Genomic DNA, 23,691 nt, shown 5'->3' on the forward strand with positions numbered 1-23,691 from the left:
TCGTTCGTTATTGTAAAGTACTTCTCCGGGCACATTGGATCCTATTGTGCCGCTGCTCTGCTCCCTCTGCTTGGACTCTCAAGCTCAAGCCGCACTCGAGTAAAGGCGGAGAAACCGTACCGGTGCGCCACGTTGGCGGCGGCGGCCAAAGTCGCTCGTTGGAAACAAGTCCCCGGTTCTAACGGCGCTTTGCGTGTCGTCACTGCGCTCTGATCGAGACGCGGAACCGCTCCTGTAAACACGGCCACGCCCCAGCTCCGAAGTCGTTGTTTTTTTTTTTTTTTTACTCCGTTACTTTACGTCGCCACCGCGAGGGGAGCGATCGCCGAACCAATCGGACGCCGGCTCCCGTATTATGGGATATCCACACGCCGACGAACCGCGTCCGCTGGCGTCCATGTGTGCGCGCGCGGCGCCTTGTTGTTCTTCGTCCTGATTGGGCGCCCGGTGGCGACGCGCTTGACGGAGACGCGGAACGCGCCGCGCCGATTGGCCCGCTTCTGAACTGCGGAAGTGGCCGACGTCTCCCGCCGCGGCCGGACCGCGTCGACGGTGCCTCAGACGCGACGCGACGCGGAACCGAGAATAGAGAGAAAGGAGAAGAGAGAGACAACAAAAGGAGAGAATATAAAGAAAGAATAAAGAGAGAGAGAGGGAGAGAGAGGGAGAGAGCGTTTTTAAATCCCCCCCGTTTTCCGCGTTTTCCGTCCCGCCCGCCGCAGCGCGTGGGAGGGAGCCGGGCTGTGGGCGGGCCCCGGCGCCGCGGCTAGGAAGCCTATTTGTTTCCCCCACTACCTCCAGCGCCATCTTGTTGTGACTCCGCTACGCATATGTGGAGGAGTTTTACGTGGGGTGATCCGGTTACCCTGCTCGGCCTCCTCGCAGACCGGGAAGCCTCGCCGAGAAGCACCCTCCGCGTCCCGTTCGACTCGAGCCACCTCCCCCGCAGAAGCCGCGGCCCCCTCCAGCGCCCAAAACGATGAGCATCGAAACGCTTCTGGAAGCGGCCAAGTTTCTGGAACTGCAAGCGCAGCAACAACAGAAAGCACGTGGTAAGAGTGAAACGCTGGGGATTTTTTTTTTTTTTTTTTTAATACTATTATTATCATTTTTTTTTTTTTTCCGAAACGCTGGGGAGCGTCAGGTGTGTCCGTGTAAGTGACCAAACGTGCACCCGGCGGAGTGTCTCATCCAACCGTAGCACTTTAAATGGAATCCCAAGTGTGCAGATCGCTCTTCGGGTTTGGTTTTTTTTTTTTTTTAAACACGGAAAGTCGTGACTACGTGACGGAGTAGTCACGCCACAGTCCCCCCCCCCCACTTTCCATCGCCGATCCTTTACTTTTACTTTCACATTCACGCGTCGTGCACACGCGTGCCGCGGAACTCTGGTTGGCTCAACTGCCGATTCGAGTTTCGGCTTTTGGGCATTTTCGGCGCCCCCGTGGCGCTTATAAATAACCACCTCTTTGGACGAGAGCATTTCAAACGGGTAGCGCCGGAAAAAGGTTCCCCGCGCGCACACACACACGCACCGCACGCTCTTCTCTCGGGTGTTGGTGTGGATTGTACGTTTTACTACTCGATTAAAAAGAAAAAAAACAACAGGCGAAAAGAACGGGACTAATAAGGGCGGTGGCGGAGAGCGGTGTTTTACATAATGACCTGACATACTGAGGGTATCAAATGACGCCACCGTCCAGGCTTCCCCGCACTCCAGCACCAATCCGTGCTCACGCATCACGGTGGTAATCCCTGAATCGGCGTAATGTTTTTTTGTTTTTGTTTCGTTTTTTACCTCCTCCCGCATATTATGCAACAAATGAGGATTTATTTGATTTGATTTTTATTTGTTCGTTCTCTCGACCGTTTCAATCTTCTGAGCGCGCCCCCCCCCCCCCCGTGTGACGTCAAGCAACAAGCCGCGCCCCCTGTCTTCGGAGAGTGGCGAGGCCCCGCCCCCTTCACCACGTGCGTGGCGGGCACTCCTCCCGTCGCCCCGCCCCGCTCCGTGACTGCTGAGCGGGTCACCGAGGTGGAAAGTAGGCCAGTCCACCCCTCCTCTGTGGGAGGCTGCAGTTATATAACAACACTCATCTTTTTTGGAAATGTTGAGCGTTTTTCCCCCTTGTTGCATTGGCCAAACATTTCATATGCATCAGAGGCAAACTATTTTCGCCATTCAGCATTTGCCGAGCGCCGACTTGGGCAGAAACCCCCCTTCACCAAGACTACCTTGTCCCAAGTTTCAGGGCAGTGGGTTTGGTGATCTACGTCGGTTGATAGGCTGTAGTGCATTCCAGCCTTATACCCCTTTTAAAGATGTGGTTCTCGACATATCCCTGGGACTCCCTTCAAGAGGTTCTGAGGTTTTTCCACCGAAAAATGATGAAGTCAAACCTGAACTCAATCTGCGATGATTATTGAATAAATCGCCAAATATTTTGATTATTGATTTACGTTTTGAGTCTTTTTTTTTTTTTTTTTTTTTTTTTTTTAATACAATTTCCAAATCCTCTGATTCCAGCTTCTTAAATGTGAATATTTTCTGGTTTCTTTAGTCTTGTGTGACGGTAAACTAAATATCTTTGGGTTTGTGGGCGAAACAAGACATTTGAGGACGCCGTATTCTTTGGGAAACAGTGGTCGACATTTTTCAACATTTTCTGACATTTTATGGGCTAAACAACTAATCATTATTTGGAAAATAATCAACAGATTGATCGACAGTGAAAAACGCTAGTTGCAGCACTTACCTCAATGGTATTTAATTTAGCAGCATTAGGGAATGTACAGTTTTTTTGTATTTTATTCAGTCTTATTTAAAGAGACCTCTAAAGCGCATTATGGCCAAGTTGATATCGGTCTCTAAGCTCCCCAAAACATGTTTGTGAAGCTTTTTGCTGAAAATACCCCTCGATTATGCATTCTAGCCATTGTAACATGCATGTAAACCATCCTGTTGCTGGACGCTCGGTTTCTGTGGGGTGGCACCAGTTCTGTGAGCCAATGGAGTTTAATCTTGACTTCCAGGTTTCGCTGGATTTATTCTGTAAACTTTCCCCGATTTCACCTTATCAATCCACCAAAATCTTTCTGGACAAATCCAAGACAAGAAATAAGCAATCCAGTTGCTGAATTTTTACTCTATAAGGCCTAATTTTAAAGTTTGCTCTGACTGTTGTTGCGCACCGCACACAAGGATTTTTTGTTTCATTTAAATGTAAACAAACTAAAATAAGTACATAGACAACAAAAACACTCACTTTCTTAGAGAAATGCACAGCGGATCACACGCCACAGTCTGTCTACCAGATAATATATATATTTGTACTTTTTTATTTATTTAGCTATTTCTTTTTAAGAAAATAAATTGAAATATTTCCATCGTCTGCAGCGGGACTGAGACCTAGGTTTTTCCTTTCCCGGTGATGACAATCAGGTTACCAGTTTTTTTGTGCGGTGGGACAGGGGTATAAGTTGCAAGGTGGATCAGGCTTGTTGTCCCAGCACATTAGGTGCTTGATCGGATTGAGATCTGGGGAATTTGGAGGCCAAGTAAACACCTTGAAGGCAAGTTTATTTGCATAGCACAATTCAACACTAAAGTAATTCAAAGTGCTTTACATAAAAAGCATTCAGACAAAGTGCAAAGAAACACATTATTAAAGGACATAGAATGCATGAAGTAAAAAAAATAGAATGCATAAAGGTTAAAGTGCAGTGCAAGAAATGAATCAAAGGAACCTTATTTTACTCTTTGTTAATAATTATTTCACCTATTCCTGAAAGCCTTTTACCATGTCAAGGCGATATCCTAGCCCCGGAGAACCGGTCTTGAGATCTTTTCTTAGTAAACAACTATTTTGGCTATTCCTGAACTCTTTCATATTCCTCATAACCATTCCTGAACAATTTTTGCAGTGTGGCGGGGCGCATTATCTTGCTGAAAGAGGCCACTGCCATCAGGGAATACTGTTGCCTTGAAGAGGTGTACTTGGTCTGCAACAATGCTTAGGTAGGTGGTACGTGTCAAAGTAACATCCACATGAATGACAGGACCTAAGGTTTCCCAGCAGAACATTGCTCAGAGCATCACACCGACTATTCTTCCCATAGTGCATCCTGGTGCCATCTCTTTCCCAGGTGAACGACGCACACATCCTGAAAAGTGATTCATCAGACCAGGCCACCTTCTATCGCTTCATGGTCCAGCTCTGACACTCGCATGCCAATTGTAGGAATTTTCAGCAGGCTTCAGCATGGGCACTCTGACACTCTACTCAGCCCCATACGCAGCAAGCTGTGATGCACTGTGTGTTTTGACACCTTTCTATCATAGCAGCATTAACTTTTCAGCAATTTGTGCTTCAGTAGCTCTTCTGTGGGATCGGACCACACGGGCTAGACTTCCCTCCCCACGTGCATCAATCAGCCTTGGGCGCCCATGAGCCTGTCACCGGTTCACCGGTTGTCCTTCCTTGGACCACTTTTGGTAGGTACTAACCACTGCATACTGCATACACCCCACAAGACCTGTTGTTTTGGAGATGCTCTTACCCAGTTGTCTAGCATCATGATTTCTCCCTTGCCGTTGCTTGCCTATTTTTCCTGCTTACAAAACATCACAACACAAACTACAAGAACTGACTGTTCACTTGCTTCCTAAAATATCCCACCCCTTGACAGGTGCCATTGTAACAATATGATCAATGTTATTTACTTAACCTGTACTTATGTATGTATGTAAAACTAAATAGTCTCAAACCACCTTTATTTCACTTTTTTTTCACAAGAATTCTTAGGATGGTGATTAAACCATGCCTGCAAAAGATAAAGTCCATGTTTGCTAGGAACAGAGTATAATTAACTTCCAAAGTTGCTTTGAACTTTGTACGCTGTACTTCACAAATTGTGGTAGATCGGAGGCCTAATTCTGTGTAGATGCCTAAATTCCCACATTAGTAGGGAAGGAATTGACTTCATCCCTTGTATTCTATGTTTATTTTCTTAACATATCAAATAATAATCTGTTGCCATGTGTCATATCTAATGGCCCTCTCAGACTACATGATTTTATTTTGTCATTTAAGAAAAGCACAAATCAGACTAGACGGTCCGTTCATGGTCATCAGACCGTAAACACTATACCTTTTTGACTAAAAGTTGTACTTACAACCAGAGGCTGGGAAAAGTGATCAGACTACTGACCTGAGATTGGGAACGAAGTCAACTTCACTGAACTCAAAGCTGGTGGTGTCAGATAAATGGAACCAAAAAAACTCCCCAAATCTGACATGCTAGACTTTCTGTCAGGGCATTTTGGAGGAGCAGAACCTAGATTGGTGGTCCTTGACCATGTCATGCTGCATTGGGAGGGGCACAGCGTCCATGTCTATCTGAGGGGCTTTAAGGTGAAGGTTAACAGCTGGATGTTATATTTTGAATTCCACCCTACACACAAACACTAGAAAGTGCTGTTGCTTCCCAAGAGGACATCTAGTTCTTAGAACTAGACAAACTAGAATGACTTGGAAATATACATCATGTCGCGACTTGGTTTCAGAACAGAAAAGTAACAGCTCTATTGTGAAAGTTACATGTTAGATCTATTTTTCTTCTCAAGATAATCTTCAATCTCCGGAGCTCTGCAAGCGAGGGACTATTGCTTAGCACGGCGGTGGCACTTGTCCACCCTTTGTGGATTTCTCAGACTGACTCCTTGTGTGTGATTCCTCTGTCATGGCAGCTACCATAGCAACTGGACGGCCCCTTCGCTCAGCCTCCACAAATGAGTGATGACTGGCAGCGCACAATGTTGAGAGGTGGCGTCTCTGGCGCGTGATTGGACGGCAGAATGCAGGGTGGTCTTAAAGTCAGGGATTCCGACCCCTCCTCTGAGAGAGACGCAGACACACACACACACACACACACACATATTTTTGAGGGCATTGCTTTGGCTGTAGCATGTCCAGGCAAAACCTGTGGTGGCACATCCTCCAAAACACTGCTGACCTTTAACATAATTTATTTATTTTTTGAAACCGGTTTTGTTGAGGCTCAGGAGTTTTATCTTTCAGCTTCCTTTGAGACCTTCAATGTCATCTTGGCTTTCCTTAGAAGTTCATAAACAGTCATCAGTTAAACTTGACATGAAATGCAATTTATTTTGTTTAACCCCCTTTAGCATATAGCTGATAATCAACACTGACAGCATATTTTTGCTGGGTTTAGTTGACTTTAACAATGAACAAGTTAAAACTACATCCTGCACTAACTGCAGTTAGGTGCATGTTGATTTTAAGACAAGTTGGTGGTTGAAATGGATATGTTTGCTACTCATTCTGGCCTGTCAACACAGACCTCACCTTATATGCTATTGAAATTGGCCTCCAAATGCAAATTTTCACTCCGGCTTCATCTACACTGCCACCTGATGTGACTGCAATTTTCTTTCACCTTTTCCCCACCGATCTGACACAGGTTGGGTACAATTACTGAATGTGTAACCAGTAAAAGACACACGAGCAGCACTGGATACAGGCCTCCTTCATATGTGATATTCAATTGCGATACTCAACATCCCATCCTAATCTAAACACTCAGGTTGGAAATTCAGCTCCAAAACATCTTGTCCATGTTATTGTCAGCGCGGCTTGCAAAAATGTAAATGTAAACATTGTCTTGTGAAACGATGGGCTCTGTTGAGAAAGATGACACCGGGAAAATGCGATTGCACAAGGAATTCAAAAGCTCTCTAAGAAGTGAGTCTGCCCAAATACCTCCTTTTGAGATAAGGAGGCGGAAATACTAGGGCCGCTCAATACCAAAATTCGATTATAAATTTATCGGGTTCCCGTGAAGGCAGAATCACTTCCGAAACTAATTACAGTTTTCCAACTTCCTGTGAACGCAGCATCGCTTACTGCTTCCATTGCGCTTTCACCCGGGGAGCCGTGTCTTCATCTTCTAACGTAATATCAGAGAACGAGTCCACAAGTTAATCGAACGCAGACGGCGTCGCTGTCTTGGAAGGATTAAAAAAATATATATGCTAACATGTGTCGTGCCCCCCCCAAATAAATAATAATTAAAAAAAAAAGCTTCGGACCCCGAATAAAAAAAAATGAACAAATAAGACTGCTTGACTTGAAGAATCTCAGTCGACTGATGGGTCTCTGACAGATGATGGAGACCCGACAGATGAGCACCAGGGTATTGATCGAGAAAAGTATTTACGTGGATCCATGGCTATTGTCCATGGCCTCATGGCCTGTGTTGCCATGTCAACGTCACGTGCCGTTGCCGTGACCATATGTGTCGCAGAAGGTGCGAGGAGTGTTTGACGCCACGTACAGGTTGCATCCCCTAAACACAATGAAAAAAGAAATGATGAGATTTTCAGTCTCAATGTTGCCTTGGACGTGGGCTGTTTATTGAAATTGTGTATGAGCGTGTACAAAAGACAATTTGTCACTGCATTACACTGTGCCTGTGTCCTTGTCGAGCCGCCAGAGCTCCATCACGACAGGACGGCACAGTATGTGTGTCGCTCTCGCCTCCAGTCTTAAGTGTGGCTCGTATTTCCCTTCAGGACGAGTGAGGAGCAGTAATACAAGCCAGCCAGTGATAAGTACACACATCACTACGTTTGAAATACTCTTATAATACCCTTTTTATTCTGCCTGTTATATAAAAAAATGTTAGAAATAGAAAAAAATAGGGTTTATGTAATCAATACAGATTTGTATTATTTATTCAAGACTTTATTTCACACAGCTATCCTACTGATATTGGATAACACACTGTGCTGTATGTTCTTTGGTAAAGCTACCAAAAGCATGTTTATTATTCCCAATGCAGTTCTGCCTAATTCATATTCTGTCTGCAAGCAGTTGGAGGTGAAAAGAGAAGGCTGGAAGTGGCAGCAGTTATGTGTTCTCCTAATTTTTACTGATATTTCTATCTCCCCCCCCCCCGCAGAGGAGAATGAGTTGAAGGAAAAGCTTCGTCTGGAGCAGTTGGCAGAGCACCGGCTCTCCAGCACCAACTACACCTCGCCCATCTACGTCAACAATGTGGCCAAAGCCGAGGAGCCTCGCTGCGAGGCCCGCCCCGCCTGCCTGCCTCCCCCGCAGCCTCCCGCCTCCATGCCCATCACGGTCATCCCCATCCCTGTGGTGACCGCAACCACCAACCACACAGGCCTGCCCCCGCCGCCGGCCGCTCACCTGTCGCCCCCAGTCGCACCTCACCTCCCCTCCCCCAGACGGGACCCCCATTCCCCGCAGGAGCACAACGTGGCTACTCTGCCCCTCTCGCCGCAGCCCAAATCAGACCAGTCCTCCTCCCTGGCGGCCGCCAACCACGCCGACAATTCCCCGCAGCAGAATCACTTCCACAGCCACCCGCAGGTCATCGCTCAGCCCGGCATCGCCAAACTGCCGCTGCAGCCGATGCCCCCGCAGGTGGTCCAGCGCTACCCGGGCTCCATCGTCTCGGCCCCCCAGCAGCATGCCTTGCTCCCCCAGCCGCCGCCGCTGCCGCCACAGACCACCCTGCAGAACCACAGTCCCAACAGCCGGGGCAGCCCCCCTGACGACGGGCGCCACTTGGACAAGAAGCGGCCAGGAGGGTAAGGAAATTTATACTCGACACATAGTTTTACATACATTAAGGAAGCCATTAGTGTTAAAGAATAGTTGATCAAGTCATTTAATACAAATCAAACTTAAGATGTAGCATTTACTGCTAGTGTATGGATATGTGTAGGAGAACAGCTGCAGCGTTCAAGTAGCGAAGCTTGAAATTGGCCATAAAACTAAAAGAATCTCTACATTGTTGACTTATTCGGTTGTCTGCAGGTGGTGGTCGTGATTTTGGTAGCAAAGCCGCAGTTATGGAGTTTACAAAGCGAAGAGAGTGCTACTCAGGAAGTCTAATCCATTTAGTTATTTTATTGTGGTTCTGTTGGACACCAAATTCTTACTGTGGCCCACTTTGTGCTTTTACAGGGCAGGCACAAGAGAGGTGCATAACAAGCTTGAGAAAAACAGGTGGGTGCAACCTGTCTCCTGCTGTGCCATTTCAAAATTGACATTTGATCTCTGTGCACAAACCAGTCAAGCTGAGATTAGGTAGATGTGCTGTCCACTCCTGTTTTGTTTTTTTTGTCGAAGGGTGTTCCGTTCTGTAGAACCGATTCTGACTCGAAACATGCAGATAAGGTTACCCCTTTCATCTAATTTATCTTAAAGGTTAAACTCTGTGATACCTTCTCGTCAAGGCCTAGCGAACCACTCGGCCTCAGCTTTGTTGCTACATTCAGAACAGAGCAGAGTCAGAGTAAGGAAGGTTTGGTTAATACCTCGGTCTCAATTCCTCCCGGTTTCCCCCCTCAGGCGAGCACATTTGAAGGAGTGCTTTGAGACGCTAAAGAAGAACATCCCCAACGTCGACGAGAAGAAGACGTCCAACCTGAGTGTGTTGAGAAGTGCCCTGCGGTACATTCAGGTAAGCCCATCTGAATGGATGCTGCGCCGGTTCTTTATTTGGGATTTGGACGCTTTGTCTGCAGTGGAATTGTGTGCGTTTAAAAAAAATTAAAATAAAAAAATAAAAATAAAAACCCCAGGCAATCTGTAAACTTTCCTTACCTTTTGTCTGTCGTACTATTTCTATGTATTTTAACGGGTGGCAGTCGTAACGTGCGAATAGTAAGGATGAGGCGTTGCAATTTTCCACTTACAAACGTGTCTGTGTGAATTTAACTTCTTAATTATGCGCAGTATCTCACCCCAATATTCTGTCAAGTTGTAAAGTCTCCAAGTCTCTTATTAATCTGTTTCAATTTGGGGGGGGGGGTAAATTCTACATTCTTCACTGCATGCTTTTTCATTGCAGTCAATACAGGCAGTTGACCATCCACCAAATGTTGCTTCCTCAATTATAATCCGAAAATTGCTGAAAAAGCGAAATAAGCTTGTCCTAAATCAGTCACTATACCAGGAAGAGCTGTGGCCATTAACATTTTAGTGCTCGGTGGAATTTTTTGCATGTAGTAAATGTGTCCCTGAGCTATAGTTTGAAAACTAGTCTTTTGGGTGGGTCGTCTTCCTCAATCAGATTAAAGTGGGCCGCATGGGGAGTAGATCGCTAGAATTTTCCCGATTTTGGTTGAAGTATTTGTCTTGTCTTGTGCTGACACAAGTGGACTTCAAGGAGTTCTCCTTTCCAGTGCATTCTTCCATCCTCAGTTGTTTGGATTTAATGCTCCCATTTGGTCGTGTTTTAGAGCCCGTCTTCCTGCTTCGCCCCGCACTGCTTCCTGCCTTTTTTGTGTCGCTGCCTGTGTTCCTGTAGACCCGCAGTGTCATGACACACATGGAATCATACGTGTGATCCTACGTTAAGACACCTCGCCGTAAATGGTCGAACCACAGTTTCGTGCTCGTATGAGCGTTGGTAAAGCTGCAATATGTCGTTTATTTTGTAATAGATGTGGAGGTGAATACGGTTGAGGTTGCTTCAGGGCTTGTATGAGAACCAGCGCGTGCGTGCGTGCGTGCGTGCGTGCGTGCGTGCGTGCGTGCGTGCGTGCGTGGTAACTAGGACATTGTGGGTGCAGAGCTTGTGATACTCCACCCCCCATATGTGATTAGGCAGTGTCCAGTGTGACCCGTCTGTCTTTTTCACATAACAGCTGAGCAGGACCTGTGGTGTATTTAAAGCACACAGATCAGGATGCAAACACAATAAACTGGGCAGATTACATTTTGGGCCCAGACGTCTGCTGTCAAGGCTTCTCGTGTTTAATGAAAGCATTGTAGTCTTAAACCATTCATTATTCCAGTTGGTGTGTGTGTGCGTGTGCGCACGCGCTCTCGGCCAAAATATCACCGTGTGCGCCTTGCTGGAAGTCAAGCTCCGTACCAAACCTTAACTCCCGTGTCACACAGGCCTCCCTGCGCTCTGATTGGCCGACTGGCTTTCTGGCGCGTTGGAGGGGGAGGCAGAGCAAAGGGAGCTTTCAGAGGTTGTAGAAAGGGGGGGGGATAAAAAAGCTGCACAGCGTGTACTCTCTGTTGTCCTGACATGGGTGGTGCAGGCACGCGTCTCCGTCCCTACATGCGCTGCCTGCTGCTCCCTCCCAACCTTCCCTGCGTTTTTTTGGGGGGGGGTAGTCTGCCGACCGGGCCAATGGGAGGCAGGACTGGTTCAAATAAGAGGCTTTAGGCCGAGGATTACATTTCATTTGATTCATCTTGGCCTTGGTTTCCGATGTTCACCTGGCAGAGGCGGAGAGGGGGCAGATATTTCAGCTAAGCCCAGACCCCAACAATTTTATTTTATTTTTTTAATGCAACTGGAAAGTGGAACACTGGCTTTATCGCTCTGCTTTCTCTTAAAACGTCCCACTTCCTTCTTCTGATTCCTTGGAACAAATGACTCAGCAAGTGAATGTGCTACCAATAAAAACTTGCGTTTCTAAATGTCAGAATGTTTTATTTTTTCCTTGCGTTTATAATAACCTTGGTCGAAAAAGATTGAGTTCCTCACTTGTCGGTTTGTGCTGGAAAATAATTCCTTCGTTGCTTTTCGGTTTTTGTTCATTTTTGCTAAGCTTCTTATCGGTGTCAGGTCTTGTCTACGTGAAAAACTCCCCCCCCCTTTTCCTTCAGTCTTGTTTTTGACAAACTGCCCGGCTGTTTTCCGACGGCCCTCCCATGAGCCTGCAGTGGCTCTACTCTCGCTGGCGGTAAACCCTGGTGTAGTAGGAGCTCCTCCCTCGTGCTCCCCCGCCCTCCCCTCCGCCGCCTCGCTGCGAGCTCCCGGAGCCACATGAGGAAGGAGCACATGGCTAGCCTGAGCCGCGTGACGTCACCCCCCTCGCTGGCCCCCACCCCGCCGGCCCCCGCCCCGCCTCCCCGCGGCAGGCTGGGTTGGCTGCGGCACCGGGCTAAGCTGCCAACGGGAGCGAGGAGGGAGCGCCAAGCGGTAAACATAAGGCTCATTTTACCGAAACTCGCACCTGATTTTTTTATTTTTTTTTTCTCCTTCCTCGCCAAGACGACCGTACCGGCTCATCCGCCGGGCCGAAATGTGTTCCGCCATGCGGCCAGGAGGGTTGGCTGCCTGACAAATGAGGCGTTTTTTTTGTCTTGTTTTCTTTCCACCCCCCAGTGTCCTTATAACACAACTCCTGTAATCTCAGTTAGAAAACCGTCTGGTCCGCCCTCTTCACTCCATTTATTTCTAATTGGTGTGTGTGTGTGTGTGTGTGTGTTTAAGTCACTGTTCATCATTTCTGTGTCCTTCCGCCCCCTGACGTTGTTTACAGGGAAGAGTAATTCGCACAACAGTTCAGAACTTCCCCTGAATGCAAGATAACTGTTAAACGGTTTCTTTCACAGCCCCCCCCCTCCCCATCTTTTCCAAGACCCCTTTTGTGAGAGAGAAGCTGCATTACTACTTTTGATTAACCTACATATTCCTTTTAAGGAACACAATCTCCATCTTGTTTTCCAGCTGAGGCCACTGGGAAATAGGTCGCCTTGATTAAAATGGAAAAAAGAATTTGGATTTCTTAGTCAGAGAAAAGAACATAATCATAACCGACCAAGTGGCTTGCCGTTCGATTTGTGCGTGCAAGTTTTATTTGTCATGTCTCAATTTGGTAAGTGGTTTAACATTATGGGAATTAGAAAATGACTGATCACAAACACCAATGACTTGTAGCCACACAAGGTGTTAAGTGAGCCTTTTACACTGCTTCTTAAGACATTTGCCAGATTTGGTGAAATCTGCTGTGATATGGTACAATTCACCGCAGTAGCAAATTTATTTTGTAGTTTATTGATGTAGCCCTGAATCACAGAAGAGTCTCAAAGGGCTCAACACATTTTTCACATAGAAATCAAAGTGTGTGTGTGTGTGTGTGTGTGTGTGTGTGTGTGTGTGTGTGTTATTTACCATGATTACAACTGCAATTTATTTGCTGTTAATGACAGATCACAATTTCAACATTGTCTTGATTAATTTTTATTGTTGTCCCTTTAGTCTATGCATTAATCCAAATAATTTCATTCGATCCCAACGGGCAAAATTGTATGTGAACGTGTATGCTTGGTTAGAACATAATTTGTGACCCTAATGCAGCATGGGACAGACAAAAAGTAGGCGTTGGGCTTTCAACTCTGAAAAGGGCCTTGTTATTGTTGAACACGGGCTCCACGTGAAGGCCTCCGTTGGAGCCCGAGGTGCGGTAAGACGAAGGTTTATGGTCATGACCACGCGGTCATAAGACCTGGGCGCTGTGGGCCGGGCAGCGTGTCTGCAACGTGGCCGCCTGCGCCGCTGGCCCTTTAAGAAGCCGAGCACAGTGTGTCTCCGCTTGCTGCAGAAGTGAGTCAGTGAGTACAGCTTGTACTGCACTCGTTCCATCCCTCCCTCCCTCCCGCGCTCTGTCGGGCCATGTGCTCGGCACTCGCATTGCTTGTGACTACGCCTGAGCGGTGTTTATCGGAGACCGGCAGGCGCGCGTGCGCACACACACACACACACACACACAGGCATGGCCTTGTCTGTCTACAAATGGAAAAAATAAAAAAGGGGGTTAGGGCTTATGTGCAGGGAAACAAAAGGTAATTGAATCCATGACACTTTACCACCCTCACCCCCAACCGCCCTTTGGCCGGTTGGTGAGGGTGACACAAGCTCCGGTGTATGTTTGTGTGTTTTTGTTTTAAAAAAAAAAAAAAAAAATAGTGTCCGATGAGGACACTGTGCTTGTTTTGTGACTTCAGTCTGGTGCAATCTGGACTCTTTGTCATTGTAGGAGGATACTTCTCCGGGCTTTTCTATTATAAACACTGTAGTAGCACCCGTTCGGTCAAGCACAGTTTCTCTCTGCCCCCCACCCGACCCCCATTTGTCTATAAGAACTATATTTTGTGTACTTTAGTGACAAGTGCTGACTGTTGTCGAGGGCAGAGGGGGGAGCAGTCAGACACTTTTTCCAGAACCAATACACTCTTATGCTTCAACTGGGACTTGTATTAGTTTTTACATTTTGCCTCCTCACAGGTACAGGCTGTGTTTTGTGTCAGTGCACTGGAGAAAATTCTTTTCTACGGGTGGTGGTTTTTGTTTTTTTTTGTTGTTTTAACAAATCAGTTCTGAGCTCCTCATCGGAGGCGCGGGCCGTCGCTTATTGTTGATGTCTGATCATTGAGTCAGGAGTTGGCATCTTGATCGTAAAGTCCCTGTACAGAACACCGTGTGACCTATCATGAACTGGAGTGCAGAGTGTAAGATGGCATTTCTATCTCTCTGACTGTACTTTCACTTGGCCTCTCCATGGGGGGGAGGGGGGGGGGTGTGTGTGTGTGTGTGTGTGTGTGTGTGTGTGTGTGTGTGTGTGTGTGTGTGTGTGTGTGTGTGTGTGTGTGTGTGTGTGTGTGTGTGTGTGTGTGTGTGTGTGTGTGTGTGTGTGTGTGGGCAGACCAGGTTTAGTATGGGCAGCCTTAATCCTGGATAAAAGCCTGAGACAGGTGCTGAATTAGACCGGCACGAACCAATCCCTAGAACACACATGTGCATAATAAATGTATAACACTTGTACACATGCACGTCTACCCCACACTCACAAACAGGAAGTTCAGCCTTTAAGCAAATGGCTCTGACTCATCGAGTCACTAGAGCTCTGAGTTGAAGCAGGGAAGGAAGCTTATGTGAAATCGTTGCTCATCATCCAAGGCCAAATATTTAATTGACTGATTAATTCCTCCTGATTTCCATCTGATGTTAGAGGACAAAGTAATTACAACTCCATCCTTTTGGCTTTAGTAAAAAAATAATAATTGTACTTATTTATTTGGCCTTGTAGAGTTTATCGCTAGTGTTGCTGTAGTTCTGTCGTTTCATTCCTTATTGAATGCAAGTTGTGTTGAATACAACTTAATCTCTGGTCTTTTTGCATGCCGCTCTGGAGCAGGGAAGTCCAGGCCAGTGTGTTTGGTGCTTCTGTGTCAGCTGACCAGTTTAGGAAACTGGGTCAGAGAGAAGCCGCTGACTGGAAGGACCTCCCTCTTTCCACACTGCTCCTCCTCCCTCGCTCCCCTCCCCACCCATGTGTCTTTCCATGCCTGATAGTGTGTCTGTGTGTCTGTGTGGTATATTTATTATATATATATTTTTACAAAGCATGTACACTGGTGTTATTCATTGTACAACTCGTCTGTGGAAAGTACAACATTGCAAAAAATTTCTGCAGGTGGACTCATTTGTTCTCCCAGATCGGTGGGATTGAAGGACTAAAAGGAGGGTTGAAGCAGACCTGTGATATTTATTTAGTGACTCAAGGAAACGTGGGTGTGATTTCTGGATCATAATAGTAAATTGATATCCATATCATGTTGAGTTAAGCAGCTAAAGTCCGACATCTATGTTAAAATCATATTCGTCGGGATATTATATAAATGTTGGAGTCTGTGATCCGCTCCATGAAACCGGGGCGGTTTGCAGCCCTCCACGGTGAGAAGTCAGGACATTGAATCCACAACAAAGTTACAGAAACATAGATTACCTATTGCGCAGAAAAACAAAAGTTCCCGTCAAGGATTGTTTTTGTTGTTTTTCCTGCGGTTAAAGTTCTGTCTGGCTGCAGAATGACTCACTAGAGTTAATCGAATTGCACTTTGCAGGACTGCCAATAACTATTTACCCAGGCATATTATGGCCTGATTCACTGTGTTAACAAATTTTTAATAACGTGTCCCTACTACAGAGATGGCAACCTCATGTGCGAATTAGCTGTTTAAAGTGTTCTGACAGCCAAAGGTCAATGTTCAACCTGTTAAAATCTTTCTCAGACAATAAAGCTGTAGTTTTGACGATCTCAAAGCCATCACCTCCTGATGTTTTTGTTTGTTTGTTTTTTTTGTAATAAGTGTCGACCCCATCTGTAAATGTTCAAAGATTTCTTTATGAAACAATTAATTTGTTTGCTTCACATACAGTTGAGATGTTATATTTGGTCATGTTTTACTGTGACCAAACGTGCTGTTGATATTTACAGGAGTGTTGTAAAAATTGGTTTGACTCACGTGTATCTTTTGTATAATAATAGTGTTAATAATAGTGCAGATGTAGCGTCGTAGTTGATAAGTGTACAACCTACATGCAAAGCAGTTTGCGTCTGTAATACGACTGTTTAATGAAATCTCTGCACCGCTCTCTCTTAGACCTTGAAGCGGCGGGAAAAGGAGTACGAGCACGAGATGGAGCGCCTGGCGAGGGAGAAGATCGCCACGCAGCAGCGCCTGGCAGAGCTGAAGAACGAGCTCAGCCAGTGGATGGACGTGACGGAGATCGACCGCGTGCTGCGACAGACCGTCCAGCCGGAGGAGGACCAGGCGTCCACCTCCACCGCCTCAGGTGACGTAGTGCTGCAGCTCAGGGGGTCCTCGGGGGAGGCAGCTGGGCGGGTCACCATGTTCCCCACATCCACCTTTCAGAATATTGAACATCGATAGTTGACACTCAAACAAACATTTTACATACTATTTCTGCCAGATTATGAACTAAGGTAAATTGTCTGAAGGTTTAGGATATCATCCCTCCCAAATGTGATTTTTGGATGCACAGATAATTTCCTGTACTTAATTTGAGTTGTTTTTTTTTTCTTTTTTTTTTTGCGTTTTCTTTTTTACGTTACAGAAGGGGAAGACATCATGGATGACGACCTGGATGAGGAGGCTTTGCCCAAAGTGCCCACTGCCTTACCCACCGTGCCCCAGTCCGCTCAGCCTGAGCTTCGCAGGACTGTGACTCCCACCCTGAGCCAAGCCTCGACAACCACCACAAACGCCACCTCCCTCATCGCCCAGCACATCTCCATCCAACACAAGGTCCCGGCCCCCCACCTTCCTCAGTTCCAGCCCCAAACGCTGACTCTTCCACAGCCGCTGTCCAGGCCCATGGCCCCGTCAAGCCTCTCAGCCACACTGGGCAACGCCCCTCCTACCCCCATCCAGACCCTACTGCCCACGCACACCCAGATAATGACCGCGCCCAGCCTGCAACCCACGGTCATAGCCCATGCCGCGGCATCCCACGCCTCCGTCATCCAAGCCGTGAACCACGTCATCCAAACCGGCGGGCCCAAACACATTGCCCACTTGGCTCCGTCATCGACCAGCAGCCCTGTTCACCTGGCCGCCACCCACCAGCCCATCAGCCACATCACCGTGCACCCGGTTGCACATCTGAGCCAGCACCTCCCCGCCCTCTACTCCCAGCCGGTGGCGGTCACTCAGTCGGCGATGGTGGGTCACATCGCCCACACGCTAACCCACTCCCACACGCAGGTGAACGGCGGCATGCAGAGCCAGCCAGCCACCGCCATCGTGGGCAAGCAGACGGGGATGGGCGCTCAGGTCGTGGCGCACCACCCCCAGCTGGTGGGCCAGACGGTGCTCAACCCTGTGACCATGGTGACCATGCCCTCCTTCCCCGTGAGCACACTAAAGCTAGCCTGAACCCTGCTGGCGGGACCCGGCTGCCATGAGGCCACAGAGGCCGACGGAAGGAGCAGAAATCCAGACGCGGGAGACGCCACCGTCCTCCCACAGAGCCGTGGAAGCGGACCGCGGTGAACACCACGGCCGCAGGCAGACGGCTACTGGACACCCCTTTTATCAAAAAAAACTGCATTGCAATCTAGCAATCAAATCAAGCATTACAGCTATTTAAAATGACTCAAGACATTCCAAAAAAGGAGCCGCAAACCTGTTTTGGGTCCTGTTTGTGTACAAAGGTATCAAGGATACGTCAGGCTTGTGCTGTCCCCTGTGATCATGTCGCTGTCGAAGAGATCGCTGGTCAGAGGAGCAGCCTGGCTCTGCACTTCTACCCATCATACTGGTAACTAGTAGTTTAGGATGATCAGTAAGGCTGGTCTGGGTTTTTGTAACGTAATGATCGTTGAACATTAATGGAAACAAGTACATGAAAAACAGACATATTGGCGAAGGTGCCATTACGGCTGTGCGACAGTTGTCCATGCGATACCTCTCCCAAAGTGACGTTATTCAGTGCTTTCGGAGAAGGAGGAGGAGGAGCTCCATTGGGCTTTTAGGGCCGTGACAGTGTAGATTCAGCGCTCAACCCACTGAGAGCACCAAGAATGTGATCGGAAGGGCCGCCTCCTCTCCAGCAGGAGCACATGGCCGCAGGGCGAGATGGAAAACGTGGCCTGAAACACCTTCCTGCCGCGGCACTGCAGCCGCCACTGACGTCAAGTGAAGCGCAGACTCCCCCTGCAGTTAATATACTGCAATAGGAGGAAAGTTGGAGAGGGTGATCGGTCGCCTCTCAGTGTGAGCCACCAAATTTCCTTTGAGAGTCGCAACAAAATGTGCTGTGATTGCAGGGTCAGCCTAAAAGGAATGTAATTAAGATTGAGAAGTCTCAAATAATCACGATAACTTAGAAAGCCCCAACTTGTGACTGGCTGATGAAATAATGCACTGAATCCATTAGCTTACTGTTGATGTCTCAGTGGTTATGTCAAAGCGTTTTAATCTATTTTTTTTTATATTATTATTATTATTTTTTTAATCTGATGCATTAATCACATATTGTAAACATAACTATCCAGCCTGGATGATTGGCACCAGTTTAATCATGTTTAAGCGGGTTTGGGGTTGCTCCACCCGTTCCAGAACCTGAGAAATGGCCCAGTGACGCTGGGATTGTTGCATTGGGGAGGTCATGAAGAAGCTAAATACACATTTGTGGTTAAGGGTTGTGGATAAAAGTCACTACAGATTCCCTGGTTATTTTCATAGAAATCATGGCTACTATTGTTAATTGAGTTGTTCAATTTCAAGATGGTATGTTAAAAAAAAAAAAAAAATTGGTGGTTTTTGCCACTCAGCCCCTGTTGTATCCAAGACCGTTCTGAAGTGAATATCAAACTTTTTTTGGGAAAGGTAATGTTATATTTTAATGATGTACACAGATGTGCTTATGTTATATTTATGGCGGAATCTTAACATGGGCTGAGGTCATAGCACCTTTTACATGGATTTTCCATTTAAACTGCAGAAATGACGTACCTGTTGGAATATATATGGCATTTTATCCACATCCTAACCACAGAGAGAATGATTGCAACTTTGTGCCGGTCTGGTTTGAGTCCCAGGAAATGAAATGGAAGAGCGTTGTGGCGCATGTCTGGGATGTCAAATGCCAGTGGGATATGTGGTTGCATGCTATTGTTGCACGCCATGACCGTGCTGAATTATTGATCTCTGAATATAGATACCCATTCCCCCGTTGTGCTTGAGTAGCGTCTCTCCTCGTCTGGCAGCAAGGGCGATCAACAGGGCATCGGGGGGACGTTTCCCATCGCTTTTCTCCGTGTGGAAGCACTTAAAACCTAAAATAAAAAAGAAAATGTGTGATTTAGACAATTGACATACAACCAACCAATCCATGTATGCATCTGAGATTAAATATTAGAATTCTAGCACTGTGATATTATGAAATGGCCCCTCACCAGAAGCAAACTTGGTTTACAATTCTGCATAGCACTTGCTGGAACAGCAGTCAGCTTTGCTGCCCCGGCTCCATTTGAATGTATATCTGTGGCAGGATACTGCGTAGCGCACTCGTTCAAGGTTGTTTTGCCTTTAAGAATGATTACTTTAAATATAGCCTGTAAAAAGTGTACAAAACAAAAATGTATTTTTAAGGTTCACTGCTTCTGTAGAATGTTTTTAGCTGTTGAGTGTAAATTTTATTCAAAAATTTTTTTTTCCTCCTCCTGGGACCATGTACAGTACTGTATATCTGGGTGACTACTACACAGACCTCTTTCCACAGTTATATCACATACAGTCGCTTTAGAGAGTATTCAGCCCCCCTTCAACCTTTTTGCATCTTGCTACGTGAAATTATTAGTGTAACCTTTTTATTTTTTTTTTTAACACATCTATAACATGAATCTATATTCTCAATAAATGCAGTTATTGAAATCATATAGTTACACATCAAAATGCATAGAAGTTGAAGTGGGTTTGAATACGGTTTGAAGCCACTCTATTTTAAATGTTGTGTTTTCCCTATGGGGAAAGTTGAATTTGTATATTGCCTGTAAATGTTGGGCTGCTGCATTTAGATCAGATTGTCCATTGTGTAAAAATATGGAGGGGAATATATAAAAATTAAGATACCCAGTGAATAAAATGTATAATGTTTACAATGATGAGCCTGTGTATTTAATTGTTGAAACCAAAATCTTTAGTTTGGGTATCCCAGCTTAAAAGCTTTGGACTTTGTTCCACATAGTTTAACCTCTAAAGTGATCGGTAACATCGAAGTACAAAAAACTTAAGGAAAACTCTTCCCGTTGGAAGAGTTGGTGACAAATCTCTATATTAATTTTAAATTTTTTTTAAGGGGAGTAAAAAATGCTGAGATACATGTATTTCTAGTTTAGTTTGTAAATTAAATGCATGTCTATTAAGTTGAGGCATGATTTCTTAAATGAGACACCCGAAGTCAGGCAGTACAACCATAAATACATCTATATACCTAAATATACGCAGATCAGCCACAACATTAAAACCACTGACAGGTGAAGTGAATAACATTGATCATCTCATTCCAGTGGCACCTGTCAAGGGGTGGGATGTATTAGGCAGCAAGTGAAGTCAGTTCTTTAGGTTAATGTGCTGGAAGCAGGAAAAATGGTCAAGCGTAAGGATCTGAGCCACTTTGACAAGGGCCACATTGTGATGGCTAGACGACTGGGTCAGAGCATCTCCAAAACGACAGGTCTTGTGGGGTGTTCCCGGCCTGTTGTGATTAGTACTGAACAAAAGTGGTCCAAGGAAGGACAACCGGTGAACCGGTGATTCAAGATTCAAGATTCAAGATTTTTATTTGTCACATACATATACATACTTCCATACATATATGCAGTGAAATGTAATGCAACGCACCCGGTGATAGCACACAAGAAGTCCTAGGAAAAAGTACTAAAATAAAAAGTAGAAAATTACTTTCTAATAGACCGACTAACTGACTCCTAAAACGTAATACAGTAAGTGGAATACTTATAGAATAAGATAAAAAATATATAGAATAAAATACAATAAAAAATAAATTGAAATAAAATGGAATAGGTTGAAGGAATATGGCTATGTATATACAGATATGTACATTTAAAGTGGCATGTGAATTAAAGTGGCATGTGAATGTGAATAGTGTGAGGTAATGTTTGGGATGATACAGCACAGTATACAACAGTACGGCGCAGCAATACGGCATCACGAACAACCCTGAACAGTGATACAGTATGCGGTACAGTATGCTACATACAGTACAGTAGGTAGTGGAGCCTAGTGCATGGCTCAGTTAGGACCCCTGGTGAGGTCAGCGTTGACAGTTCTGATGGCTTGAGGGAAGAAACTCCGTCTCAGTCTCTCTGTTCTCGCTGCGTGACTGCGGAGGCGCTTGCCTGACCGCAGCAGCTGAAACAGTCCGTTGTTGGGGTGATGAGGATCCTTCATGATCCTACGGGCTCTGCTACTACACCTCCTGGTGTATAACTCCTGCAAGGGGGGGAGGGTAGTTCCAGTGGTACGTTCAGCTGAACGCACCACCCTCTGCAGGGCCCGCCTGTCCTGGGCAGTACAGTTCCCAAACCAGGCAGTGATGTTGCCTGTCAGGATGCTCCACTGCTCCAGAGTAGAAGGACTTGAGGATCCTCACCGAGACCCGGAATTTCCTCAGCTGCCTGAGGTGGTAGAGACGCTGCCTCGCCTTTCTCACCAGAGTGACTGTGTGAACAGTCCATGTTAAGTCCTCTGTGATGTGGACTCCCAGATATCTGAAGCTGCTCACCCTATCGACAGAAGTCCCATTAATCCACAACGGCGCGTGCGTCCTCGATTGTGATCCACGCCTAAAGTCCACAATCAGCTCCTTGGTTTTGCTGACGTTCAGGTGGAGGCTGTTGTCCTGGCACCAGAGTGACAGGTCAGCCACCTCCTCGCGGTAGGCCTTCTCATCGCAGTCGGTGATCAGGCCCACGACCATGGTGTCGTCAGCAAACTTGATGATGGTGTTGGAGCTGGACCTGGCCACACAGTCATGTGTGTACAGGGAGTACAGTAGGGGGCTGAGGACGCAACCCTGGGGGGATCCTGTATTCAGGGTGAGGGAGCTTGACATGTACTTCCCCACCTTGACCACCTGGGGGCGGCCTGTGAGGAAGTCCAGGATCCAGGTGCACAGCGGAGCATTCAATCCTAGCTCCAACAACTTGACAGCCAGTCTGGTGGGAACTATGGTGTTGAAAGCTGAACTATAATCAATGAACAGCATTCTCACATAGGCCCCCTTCTGGCCATCCAGGTGCGTGAGCGTGGTGTGCAGTACCTGAGAGACCGCGTCATCCGTGGATCTGTTCTGCCGGTACGCGAACTGCAACGGGTCCAAGGTGCGGGGGAGGGAGGCGCAGATATAATCCTTAATCAGCCTCTCGAAACACTTCATGACCACCGAGGTGAGGGCCACCGGACGGTAGTCATTCAGGCAGGTTGGAGAGGCGATCTTCGGGACAGGAACGACGGTGGACCTCTTGAAACAGGATGGGACCACTGATTCAGCCAGGGAGATGTTGAATATTGTGGTGAACACCGGAGCTAGCTGGTTAGCACAGGTCTTCAGTACTCGTCCAGATATGCCGTCTGGACCCGCAGCTTTCCTGGTGTTCACCCGCATCAAAGCCCTCCTGACCTCGTGCACGGTCACTGAGAGTGCGCGCTCATCCCCAGCGGTGTAGCTCCAATTAGCCGGCGAGCTAGCGGTGCTGCTGCCAGACTCGAACCGCGCATAAAAGGAGTTCAGTTGGTTGGCCAGGGAGGCGTCCGCACTCGTGGCTGGGGAGGAGCTGCTCTTGTAGTTAGTTATTGTTCGCAGCCCCTCCCACAAGCGTCTGGTGTCCCCCCGCTCCATCTGCAGCTCCACGGTGTCTCTGTACGTCCGTTTGGCGTCCCTCACCGCCCTCCGCAGATTGTACGACGCCGCTTTGTAATTGTCCATGTTACCAGATACAAGTCCGTCGTTGTAAGCGGCCGTGCGCGCATTCAGAGCGCAGCGGATGGATTTATCAACCCATGGTTTCTGGTTTGGAAAAATCCGAACTTTCACCGTAGGAACGATTTCATCCGCGAGCGTAGCCACGAAACTCACTACAACCTCCGTAAACTCGCTGACGTCACTTGAACTCGCTCGGAACACGTCCCAGTCTACGTCAGTCAGAGCGTCCTGAAGCGCAGCCTCTGATTGGTCCGTCCACCGCTTCACTTCCCTCGTCATCACCAGATCCCGTGCGATCAGAGGCCTGTAAACAGGAAGCAGCGAGATCGCGGCGTGATCTGATTTCCCGAAAGCAGGAAGCGACACGGGCTTGTATCCGTTCTTGTAAGGAGTGTAACAATGGTCCAGAGTTCTGTCTCCCCTGGTGGCACACGTCATGTGTTGGTGGAAATTCGGCAGAACTTTTTTCAGGTTGGCCCTGTTAAAGTCCCCAGTCACCACCACAGCCGCGTCGGGATGTCTGTTCTGAAATCCGCACAACACATCGTGCAGAACCGACAGAGCTGCGTCGGTGTC

General features: G+C 47.0%; 1 protein-coding gene across 2 annotated transcripts; it reads left to right on the forward strand.

Moving 5' to 3' along the window:
* The first annotated feature begins 846 nt into the window (after positions 1–846).
* Positions 847–20,255, forward strand: mnta (MAX network transcriptional repressor a). Of its 2 annotated transcripts, XM_080007136.1 has the most exons (6): positions 847–1,052; positions 7,984–8,635; positions 9,015–9,056; positions 9,402–9,513; positions 16,245–16,437; positions 16,720–20,255. In XM_080007136.1, exons 1-6 carry the CDS (start codon positions 980–982, stop codon positions 17,538–17,540), a joined length of 1,893 nt encoding a protein of 630 aa, XP_079863262.1. In that variant the 5' UTR covers positions 847–979; the 3' UTR covers positions 17,541–20,255. The 2 variants fall into 2 exon arrangements, with proteins under 2 accessions (XP_079863262.1, XP_079863263.1); XM_080007137.1 differs by lacking the exon at positions 9,015–9,056.
* Positions 20,256–23,691: the final 3,436 nt, after the last annotated feature.

Source organism: Zeus faber (genome assembly GCF_960531495.2).
Source record: "Zeus faber genome assembly, chromosome: 9".
Classification (NCBI taxonomy): Eukaryota; Metazoa; Chordata; class Actinopteri; order Zeiformes; family Zeidae; genus Zeus; species Zeus faber.